General features: G+C 38.3%; 1 protein-coding gene across 16 annotated transcripts in view; it reads right to left on the reverse strand.

Annotated features, from left to right (window-relative positions):
* The window catches only part of ERBB4 (erb-b2 receptor tyrosine kinase 4), a 580,719-nt gene that overhangs the window by 132,126 nt on the left and 436,132 nt on the right, over window positions 1-12,461 (reverse strand). For 15 of the 16 annotated variants that reach the window (XM_080600555.1, XM_080600553.1, XM_080600542.1 and 12 more), the window contains one exon: window positions 9,032-9,106. In XM_080600555.1, the coding sequence (XP_080456681.1) occupies window positions 9,032-9,106 (75 nt within the window). Of the gene's footprint in view, window positions 1-9,031; window positions 9,107-9,226; window positions 9,272-12,461 lie in introns of all 16 variants that reach the window. The other variant, XM_080600552.1, reaches the window with a different exon arrangement.

Below are 12,461 nucleotides of genomic sequence, written 5' to 3' on the forward strand. Positions count from 1 at the left end.
TTAACAAGGGGTGGCATTAGATCGTCTTTGGGACCTATGTTTAAGATTAAAGTTAGAGTGCATGAAGATTTGTAGGTTCCTTTTTAACTGTGTTTGGAAATTTGCACCCATATATTGTGCATGTATTACATATATAAAGGACTAAGACTTTCCTTTGAAGTCTAAAGCAAAATACTAACACTTGATTCCACACTGGCATACATGTTCTCTCGTATTTGAGGCATAAGTGCCTCAGAAATGGCCACGTTCCTGCTGCTAACTTGAATATGTATTTTAGCCTCTCCTCATTAGAGTTTCTAAATATGCAAAATTTATCTTTGTGGAGCATAGGAGGGAATAAATGCGGCCAGTGCTCATAAATATCAAGCAAAATCCAAGGTAGATAAAGATCAGGGCATAAGGAATTTTTATTTGAATATTCCTGATTTTGCTTTGGGATTTATAACTGTAATATTACAAGGATACTATCATGTCTGCTTAAATGCCCTACATAAATTACATCAATCGTTGAAAAATCCCATTTGATTATGAGGAAAACATGGTAGAAGAAAACTGAGATCCCCATTTTGACACAAGTCTTAAACATGACCCCCCCCCCACACACACACACACCAGGATATTTAACATACCAGTCCTCTCCAGGAGTTCTTACACTGTCAAGAGGAACAAAGATAAACAAGTAAAACCTGCAACTCCTCTTACTTCTAGTCATCATCACACTACTAGCATTTCCCTACAGACCACTCCAAAAAAAAAAAAGTTCAGCTTAGAAGCTCCAAGCCCACCCACCTTCACTTATCTGCTCCGTTTGCACAGCCACCCAAAGGAACCTATTTCACTTCACTGTCTGTAAAGGCTGTTAAGGGAAACCAGTCTGTGAATATTATCCCTACCTTCTATTCTCAGCCCTACCAGTGATTTTTGTGTTCATGTACACAGCAACCTCCTATCATCCTGATAGTCACAGATGTGACTCGATTAGAAAAACAGCTTGTGTCCATGGTGAGGATACTGCTGAGCGTAACCTAGACTCTGAAACAGCTGTTTTATTATGATTAGTTTGCAGTACAGTATGGCCCACATAAAGGCCAAGGATGATTTAGCACAACAGCTTTGCTTTCTCCCAAATTTCACTACAATATAACATCGCAGAATTTATTACAGATACCACCTTACCTATGCATCTTCCAAATATTTAAAATACTTCTCTTCCAATAGCTGTTAAATGCTCTGAATAGAGCACACCAGCATCTGGGGAAAAAGTGATCCACATGAACACTCAGAATCCTGTACAAGATGCACAGAAACCTGCACGTCACTAACGCTGCTTTTGAATGCTTCGCAACTAGGGTGCGAAACTAAGGTGTTTTTTGCAAGGGACTGGCCAGAAACAAGAGCACATAGAAACCATGCTGTAGAAACAACTGAAGAACACCACATCATTGTTTATGTGAAGCAATTTCAGGGCGCTAAGATTTCATTAAAATTTACATCAGACTGGAAAACAGCGTCAAGTTGGTTTTTTTTTTGTTTGTTTTGACAAAAGTATAGTCATCCCGAAAGAAAGCTTCACTTTTGTAAGTTACATATAAACTAAAAATAATCCATTATCTAGATACTGTGCTTCCTAAACTTCACGTTACCAAAGATGCTACAAAGCATCTATTCCAGGAAAAGTGGGGAAAGATGTTAAGAAGAGAAAGGAAAAAAAAAAAGGGGGGGGGGGGGGGGAAGGAAGGGGAAGTCTGTACTACAAAAAAGTATTAGATGCTTAGTACCTTGCTAGCATCTAAGGCTTAGAAAACCTGACAGAGATAAAAATGTGAAGATCTCCTTTGTCTATGTTATTAATGCCAAAAATTAGTCATGGAAAACAACTTGCCTTCAGTTGTACCACACTAAATAAAAATGCTGAAACACTAACATGTAAAAACCCTACTGCTAACTTTATTTAAAATACATGCACAGTTGAAGTGAAAAGTCACAATGCAGAAGAGCTCAGCCAAACAATTAAGATCTCAATCAATTTCTCCCCTCCCCTAGCAAAGGTTAGTTTGAAAACTCAGAAGTCCTTTAACTGACCTAACCGCGAATCATCAAGAATATGGCCAGTACAACAGAAACCCTGTGCACAGTCATTTGGAGCTCTCATTCTGTGCCTCAAAGCTGACAAGAATCAAACTGAAACATTCAGTAGCTAGATCTGCCAATACCAGCAATCAAAATTCAAAGAGGAACCCTGGGTGCAAGGCTTAGAACATGAGCCAAGAGATGATCAGAGCAGGAAGCTATCATCGCATATCTGCAACTGTCCTGTCACACGCTGTAAACAAGGACAGAAGGAACCAGTGAAATCCTCCACCCTGATACCTGCACAGCCTACAGGCTTGGCACAGATCGATTCTTTCCAACAGCACACACCTGCAAGGAAGAGCTCCAGTTTTGATTTTACAAGCCTAATGCTAGAAAATTGAATGCTACCAGGGAAAAATCACTCCAGGGATTAATAATCCTTATTAAAAATGCATTGTCATTTTGCTACTTTGAACACATCCGTCTTCAGATTTCAGCCATTTTATTTTCTCACAGATCCCTATCCTTTTCCTTCTGCTAGACTAGTGCCACTTGGTTTATCGAACCTGGAGAAAAGATGGCCATGAGGCGAGCTTACCGCTCTGCCAGGTCCTGAGAAGGGAAGCACCAGTTTCTGCTCCCTGGTGTCTGATGACAGGATGCGCAAGAACAGCACAAAGCCGCATCAGGGCTACTTCAGACCAGATACATGGAAAAAATCCTTTAATCTGAGGTTTGTCAAATGCTGCAACAGGCTGTTCAAGAGACATTTGGACAATGCCCTCAATAATGTGTTGTCATTTTCATTTCTGCACAAATGAACAAGATGGACTATGAGCTATCATCACTGACAAGTTATCCACTAGTTCTGATACAGCACTGGAAAAGCTGTTGCAAATTAACTGAGAAACAGAACATACACTTGTGTAAGAAAAAAAAGTGACATAAGTGACATAATTTGCAAACTTCTTTACATACAGATTGTCACCTGCATTAAGTGCTCATTCCAAGAAGTACTTAACTGGTTTTAAATAGGCAATGGAAAAGTGTGCATGCGGGGGGAGTTCTTGCGAGATCACTTTATAGATACTAGAAGGGAATAAATCTACCCCAGCTCAAATACAGACCCCCTCCTACAGTGGACTACATGGTAGGAATTACTAACTGATCTGAAGTAACACTATTAAGCAGACTTTCACTGTACGCATGCTTCCAACACAGGTACAGTGCCACCAGCATACTGTCCTAAAGAACCCCTACCAAGACTTTGCCATTTATTGCAAGAATTGCAGCTCCTTAATTACCTGATGGGTCACGGTGAGTAAGCCAGAATGCAGAGAATTAAGTCTTGGCTGGACTCTGAACTGAAATACGTTTGTCATGTAAATTGCCTAAATATGAAAGAGCGACAAATCCTGCATTATGCAGGTAGATTGGAAGTAAGACTGCGAGCTTTAGTTCTGATTTATTATATATTAAATATTAATGATTTATTAAGAAACCATTCACTGAGGTTTAAACAACTCTACATCTTACATATTTCTAAAGCTCTACAAATGTATTTTTAATAATAGATAATTAATTTATAACAACATTAAATCTAAATTAAATCCTCATTTCAAGCCATAAAAGGAACCCACTGGAGAGTGGTGACATATATACTGTTGCTCTATAATAAGGTCACTTTTTCATGATACCATTTTATTTCTCCATCATGTATTATTTGCGTAGCCAAACCAGTACAGACACGCCACACAAAGCTTACGTAGCTTGATGAGTACGAAAGGCAGTGACCTCTGCAATAGGACTGTGCGTTGTTTGCCATTCTAACAAACCATCTGCAACTTGGAGTTTCCTAAATGCTTGCCTTTCAACAGTGACCTATTTGGTCTAATATTTCTTATTTCTTCTGCTCTAAGTTTCAGCACAGTAATTTGCCCAGTTTTTAGAACAAAGACTCTTATTTTAAATGTATTTTAAAATATATTTTGCAACTCATGCAACTCAAACAAAGAGCACAAAAAACAAACAACCAAAAAAAACCCCACTATGATATCACCACATCTGAAACAGACCAAATACATGTCACTGTACATTTCTGCAAGAAATCTGCTTGCTTTTTAAGACTGAATGGTGCACTTACGTTCTTTCAGAGCTCACCAGTTGAAGAAGACAAGTGCTGGGATGCACTGCACGATACAGTAAGGACTGCTGTACCAATATCCACAAAGTGATATGCTAAGACAACTTCTATACCCTCGCTGTAGCGTTTCTGTTTGGCATGCACCACTACGCATTAACAAATCATTACTCAAACCCAGTAAACAGCTCTGCTGCTGAGAAACCTGAACTTGGGCAGCAACAATCTCAACAGGCAGCAAAAGCATTCCACTCATATTCCACTGCTTGTAGAACTAAAACAAACACCAGATTTCTTGCCTTATTCTATCTTGTGCAGTCTAAACATGATCCTCAAACTACTGGAGCCACTGAATGGATTTTAAAAGGCACGTGCATGATGACAGTTGCCTCTGGTTCCTTCACACAGGGAGACTCGGACACATTCCTCCTAAAGCTCCAGGGAGTGAAATGCTGTCATGACAATGAAGGTGCCCACAGCAAAGGTATGTTTGAAAACCAGTTTAGTAGCAGCAGTTCTCACACAACACAGGGATTTCTCCATCCAACTGTCCCATATGTATCAACTGTGAGCTCTACTTAACCCACAGAAACAGGGCAAGAAACAGTATTGTTTCTAGTCTTGCTTCTTAAAAAAAAAAAAAAAAAAAATTTAATATTAATATTTTAATATTAATATTTAATATTAATATTTTAATAAATATAAAACGTATATTTTTTAAAAATAGAAATTCTTTCTTTAACCGTTCTGTTCTGATACAGCAGAGACCACCATATTAGAAGTGTCTCAAGAGCAGCATCTTTTACCACTCAAGTTAAGTAATGCGGCTTAGTTCATACTCACAGATCCTATATTCCCTCTTATTTTATATAGAAATTCTCCTCTTCTTCCCCTCCAGAAGTTACTATGATTATTCTATAAAAATACAGAGCATATGGAATACTTTCCTCCAAGCAATGGAACAGAGCTCCATAAAAGCAATGAACATTACCAGTTTATTAGAGGTGTTTCCCTTCCCCACCATCTAGTCAGAACGGCTGCAAAATTCTATTGAAGTCATACTGTGCATGGGTACAAAACAGCTATGAAAGGATTCGCCTGCATTACATAGGGTTTATTGTTAATTAGCTCTTGTACACACACAGAGTACATAAAAACAGTTTTTTTTTTTTTTGCTTAGGAAGTGATGATTTGTTGAGAGAACGTCCTTTGTTGATACAAAGCTAGCATTAGGATTGCAATTTGAGTTAACACCTACACTTCATTTTATGTAACCATTTGACAATGGTGGTACTGGCTAATTAAGTTTCTGTAAGTTAAAAACAAAACGTGAAGTTATCTTAGGGCATAAATCAATAGAGACATCAGCTTACTTAGACCAGGGCCATTAAGGTGTTAGTTCTTTCCCATCATAACCACCACATGCTTCCCATTACGCCTTCAGATTTACAATCTCACACACACCAGAAAAAAAATAAAATTCATTCCTGTTTTGATAATCTCTTCCTAGCTTTAAGTTCTATGAATTACAGAAGGATAAACACATTCAGAATTCATACTTTAAGTCAGAAAGGTTGTCCACAGCCCAGCTTCAATAACCAAGTTAGATAATTTTTGGGATCTGGGGTGCACAAAAGAACCAACCTTATGTGAGCAACTACAGTCATTTTCTTAATGGATGGTAGAGCACTAACAGTTTTTCAGTCTTCCTTTTAGGCAATGGTTATCCAGCTCTTTGAGGCAGACTCCTCTTTTTGTTCTCTGCACTGCACTCACTGTGGCCCATGCTGTATCCAGAGCCTCTAACAACTATGCTATTCCACTCAAAGAAACCGCTGAGTGCAACTGCCAGAAGGTATTGAATGGCATGTCATAATAGTGACAGGTGGGAAAAGAGGAGTGCTAACTCCTCTGGGCACCCTGGGAGATCCCAGCCTCCACCTGCTCCTTTTGTGCCACAAACGTGAGCAAAGGCTTTCCCTATGAAGAGTGTAACAACAGCTGGAATTTGCAACTAACCACAAGCAAACGATGCGCATGGTTGTCCCACACTTCTGACCATGTACTGGTTCTCTTACGAAGACTTTTACTTATTCACAGTTTGCACTTTTCCTGGCAATTAAGAATACGGTGAAAGCCTTTGTGATGAAAAACTTACACTGAAAGTAAATGCAGGTTCTCACAGGAAAAAATAAGAGCATGAGATCTGGCAAGTCGCCTCACAGTCATCTGAGAAATCTGTCACGTTGTGTAGAGGAAACGAGGTCTAACAGCCCTTATAAATCGCACTAAGGTGGAAATAGGGAAATAAAAGGGTTTCTTCATCCTGTGAACTGCACTCTACTGTAGTTAAGGGTTAAAAAATAAAAAGCTATGCAGGAAGACATGGAATAGCAAAAGTAAGGATTTTTCCACAGCACATAAGGGACAAAACATAAGCAGAAAAACTGAAGTTTCACCTGTCATTTGGAAACAGGCCATGTGATGCACATCTGATTAATCTTTATTAAACATGACAGTAGAAATTCCTCTGCTATTCTACCATGCTCTTACAAAAGCCCTCAAGTCAATGGATCATGGCTAAACCAATTTGCAAGTTGCAAAACTGTAAAAGAAAAATGGAAGAAATTCTACTCAATGGGACACGGATGAAACCAATGATTAATTTTAAAGTCTGTTAGTCTAGGGAGGTCCCACAACTTTTAAAGGGACCCAAAAACGTTCCATTTAAGTAGAACATATCCGTTTATGATTTACATCCCTTCAGTCATAATAAAAGGTATCACTTTTGCCAATGCAGTTTTGCCCATTTTCAGCCCAATCACAATGAACCATTTTCACCAAAAAAATGTAAAATTTTACAGATCTAATAAATACAGAAGCATTAAAGCCCTAAAACCTCCTTCATTGTTTTGAAAGGGAAAAATGCACACATACTAACATTTAATCACATTTACAGTGAACTAGTTTTCCTAAAATAAATTCAGCAAAGTCAAAACAAACGAAATCCATGAGATCTAAATGCCCATTTGAGGGTCCCTCCCTTCTCATACTGAATCAAGCAGGAAATGCTTTGCTTGAGCAGAGTAAAACATTTGTTTTACTTCCACCTACTGAATCATTTGCTTTCCTATCTAGACAGTAGATTCAAGACAAAAAACAGAATTTGCACAATGTAAAATGCAGAACAAACACTGCCTGTTAACACATGGCTTCAGCCTGAAACCTTATAGTCAACACTTTCTTTAGTGTTGTGATATCGCATCCAAGGTCCCAGGGGCCAATGTAACATCCACTGTGATTAACAGGAGTCTTTCCCTTAACTTCAGTGATTGCTTGCGGCACCCACAAAGACTTCACTGCTACCTGACCATTTTCAGAACAAAGTTCTGAAGCTGTACCACAGGAATTAAACAGTGAATAAGGTCTCACTAGCTTGTGGGCTAACAGAAGAAGCTAGAGCGAGCAGACCATAACACTAAGTTACAAAAAAATGTTGTCTTCCTAGTATTAAGCCCTTAATATTCCTTCAAAAACTGATTGAAGTCCAATTGATGAAATACGTGTTGTTTTTAAATTGATTACTAAAGTAATGAATGTCAGCATGGTCCTCATTCCCTATAGTCCGATACGCCCCTTAAACTTATACAATTAATAATACATTTTCTATATTTGTGCTTTGAGTAAAGTTGACAAAGTGAAGACGTTTAAAACTGATAGCAGGTTTTTAGTAACTCATACTCATTGAGTACATCTGAAAATGAGTCCCCCACAGAAGTATCTCGAACTAGACACCCCATAACAGAACGATTAAAAAAAAATACCATAATAGGAAAAAAAAAAACCTTATTCTTCTTCCATTGCCTAATCATTGGTCTAAGAATTAAGTCAGAACTGATACCCATTTAGTTACACAGGTATACCACCTGATAGCATTTAGATTGTTTTTCAAGGCTAAACATGTTCTCCCTCAACAGCTAGAAAACAGGTATCTTCACGTTAGGTATGAAACTAGAAAGGAAAAGTAACTTTAAAATCTTTTCTTAAAGAAAATAAAAACAAAATAAAATGCTCAATGAGATGAAGCTGACTGGAAGGATATATTTCTTATCTAATCCTAACTCATGACAGTAACCCCAAAGCCTGGAAGTCATACTACCCAGTTTGATTTTAAAAATTAACAAACTCAATGGCAATGAATGGCCTTCACAAAAATGAATGCGGAATATAACTGCAGTGCTTTGGGATTCCTCTTGCATTAATTTGATTTGATCATCATTACTGGAAAACAAAATTGCTGCAAGGACAGTTTTTTTTTTTATATATATATATAACAGAAAATTGAAAAAAAAATCAAGACAGATAAATCGAGGGAGAAATTAAGTTTTGCTTAAACATTTATTCCCCCCCCCCCCCCCCCCCCCCCCAGGAAAGTATGGAAGAAAAAGCTCTGTTAAGTTCTGTCTTTAAAAAATGCCAAACAGAAAAAAAAAAAATCAACTTTAACCAGAGGTTTTCACTATGTTTAACTTCTAGTAAAATTTCATCAAGAAACATGTATTTCTGCTTAAAATTCCAGAATTGGACTGTTTTTGTTTTAACCTCAGGAAAAAAAAAACATGCTAAGATAAACATGTAAGATATTCAATTGGCTTTCAAATAGAGAAGCAAATTTGGATGTTCAGAGGCATAAATTACTTAAGAACACATTATATTCTTCCCATATTCCACATTTCTGAACAAACTGGATAGTATAACGTTCCTATGGTAACTAGGGAAGGACCTAGTGTACAAAAATGGAGAAGTGGTGGATGTTACCTAGCATGTTGTGGTAAAGTGGACTGTCGTGTCCATGGATAGTAAATGCAGTCATGACTAGCGGGACCTCTACACCTGCAGGCAATTACAGAACAAAAGACGTCATTTGCCATTCACAAGGACATGCACACGCATGCGCCCTTGTCCACACGTGGAAGATGGAAGACACACAGGGAACGATCACTCAGCAAGTACCTATCCATCAGGCCGACGCAGTCTTCAATACGTGGACCTATGCACCTGCAGCAAATCCAAATTGAGAACAAGGAGAGAAAGAGAAAAAAAAAATTGTTATTTGCAGATCCAAGGAAGCAGGAATCCCCTTTGTGCCACATTCTTAATTATAATTCTCAAGACATACCCAACTCACTACTAAATTATAGCTTGTGACAAAAACAAGCTTGTGATGGGAACAACAATAGCAACGTAAACAGTATTCCAAGGTTGGACAAATCTTGGCTCAAACAATACTTAATGTAGGTTTCACCTGCGTACGTAGGCGGCCTGACAATAGAGTTGCTTTTTCTGGACGTTTTTTGAATCATCAAACCATTGATTACTGCACGGAAGCAGTTGATTCGCAAAACGAGACCTCTGAGAGCAAAATGCAAAACTTTTTCTTTTTTTCCTTCTTTCTGTAATTGATGCAACTGTTCATTCTGTTCTAAGTTTCCAGCTAGGGCATATATTTTGGAAGCTGACTGTACTCATCAAGGAAGCTGAAGATTCACATAAAAAAAAAAAATCAGAGCAAAACGCTGTTTGCTGATTCAGGCACTTCATTCTGCTGTCTGTAGATGCTGCCGGAAGTCCTCCACCTGCAAATTCAGCAGGTGCTCACCAAAGGCAATGGAATTACAGGGAATCACTTTATGCAGCAGCAATGAAGCACAGCCATGGGGAAAAGAGCCTGTGTGCAAAACACAGGTATTCAGGTATTCGTGGACTTTCCATGCTCTCATGAAGAGTAGTAATTGAAATGGTGTACTAGGCCCCCTCTGCATTCACAGAGAAAGCCAATTATACCTTTCACACAGCAGTTAAGATTATCAAAGACAGATGAAATTAAGCTTTCAGGGTCTGAGACAAACTGACACCCTTTAGTGCTGAATGTCCAGCCAGTCCCCCCTTATCCATAGCAAGCATCTAGCCCTCACAATTTTAAGGAAAACAAACCACTAATTTTAACTCTTTAACAAGATCTTGGGACCATGTTATTAACAAGCTCCTCAGCTGCAAGGCTATTGATGCGTCAGATAACCTGTTCCTGTGGCAGATGGATACTCCCTTCAGTTGAGGCATTTTAAATTTAAGGTATAATCCCAAATTCTTTTTTAAAGTCTCCTGCTTCCAGTTTGGCTTTGATAAAGGGAGATGTCAGAATTTCTAAGAGTTCAAATATGCTCCCAAGAGATCGCCATTCCACTTCTCCATCACTTGCCACTCATCAGTTTTTGCTGCATTTAAATTAAGCTATCACTCTGCCCTTACAACACAAATTCAGCAGATTCAGTTTCACCGTCTTCCTGCTCCCATCTGCTCACCAGGGAGAGTAGAACAACAGTGAACCTTACCTCTTGTTTGTTTACTTGAATCTTTATTTTTACATAAAAGCTGTGACATGCAAACAGAGACTTTGTATTTCCTCAATAATGTTTTCCTTCAGCAAATGTGCGAGCAAAATGGATTCGTTAAATACCCAGGTGGCCAGATAATGCATGAAGTGGAAAGGGTAGATTTACAGACAGTTCAAAAACTTAGAACTCTTGACAGATATATTTTTTTTTGAAATTTCAGCTGTCCTGGGCTTTACAAGTCTGAATTCACTCTCAGACATGCCCAGCATTCTTCCTTTATGGCATTCTCAGCAATTTGCAGAAAACCAGTTCAGTAATGAAGGAGGCTGAAAAAGTTGTTCAAGATCTTCCATTTCCTAGCATGTCAAGAGAAGCTGAATTTAGACTCTTGCTATAAATAAAAAGAAGGTCCTTTTCAGATTAGAGGTCGGAGAGCCCATTACTAGTTCAGATAAGTGGCAGACATAAAGAGCCTATTGTCTTGAAGTCATTTCACATCTGCACATTTACTCTCAGACTTTTGGAGAATAGGACCTTGAATCCAGAAGAGGAGAGGTGTTTGGACCTCGCCCACCCAAACCTGAAATATCACTGATTTTTATTTAAACCTGTAATCGTCTTCAGTGGATTTCTCAAACAGAAAAACTCTGTCTAGGTGCAATTTCCGTTACTCCTAGTAATGGTGAATAGCTACATACTCTATTCTGGCTGTCCTGATTTAAATGCAGTAAATACAATGTGAGTAATGGCAGCAGACACTTAGTTCTATTAACAAGTTAATTTTCACCATGAAGTCATCAGTTATTTTTCCTCTGGAAATAATTTCCTTGGTGTCAGGCTTTTTGACACATGGAAGTACAAGTGTGACACAATCATGCATCACACTGGAACTCCACTGACCCCCAGGCTTCCTCCTTCTGCTTGGAGTCTGGATGGTATGTTTATTTTCCAAGTTCTCTCTGTAAAATGAACTGGTTAATTGATATGTTACAATTTATTAATGACATATTCAGTACCTTACAATAGTCCAATACAGCTTATAAGACAGTTACACTTGGAGCTCACCTTACGTTTACAAAATCATTTTCTGAAAGAAAAATTGTTAAAATGGTTTTGAAAATTAGAATAACAATCATTTTCTCCTGAAATAACCTTTTTTCTCTCCAACTTTCATAAGTATTGTCAGTTTTCCTTAACTTTGAGGTAGGGTCTTAACTTTTCTCAGATCTGGAGTAGCAAAGCCATTTTTAGTCAGATGAATTCTCAAAAATCCTTGTTATTGAAAACAAACAAAATTGATTATGAGATAATATAAATGGATTAACTCTGGACAGAAGAAAACCTTAGTTATGGCAATGACCTGCTCATCCAACTATTGCTATGGATAAAGCCAGATGAATCAAAACCATGGATTTATTTAGGTAACAGGGAGTAAGTATATGCTGACAGTGACAGTAAGGAAGTTGAACTGGGGCTGGGGAGAGGGAGAGAATTTTCATCAACAAAATAGTAACAGTGCCTTAGCTAGAATTTGTTGCCATTGAATTTGCACTATGGTGCCAACTGGAATTCAAAACGCCTTTGGGGCAAGACAGTCCTTGTGCCTTCAGATCCCTTCCGGACCGTTCATATGTTGACTGAAGCTCCCATGACTTCTCTAGTTTTGGCTTAGAGGGATAATAAACTCTTGGTGAACAGTAATACCTTTCCTTCCAAAAAAAGAGCAAGAAAATATCTGATGAGAGGAGGTGTCCAGTGAAATCTCCTGTTTGTGTCTTGCCCAGGGAGGAAGCAGACTGTCAGATGCTATTATATAATTAGTATTTTATTTCTGTGAAAGCATTCCATTTTGG

Source organism: Anser brachyrhynchus (genome assembly GCF_964034855.1).
Source record: "Anser brachyrhynchus genome assembly, chromosome: 7".
NCBI lineage: Eukaryota > Metazoa > Chordata > Aves > Anseriformes > Anatidae > Anser > Anser brachyrhynchus.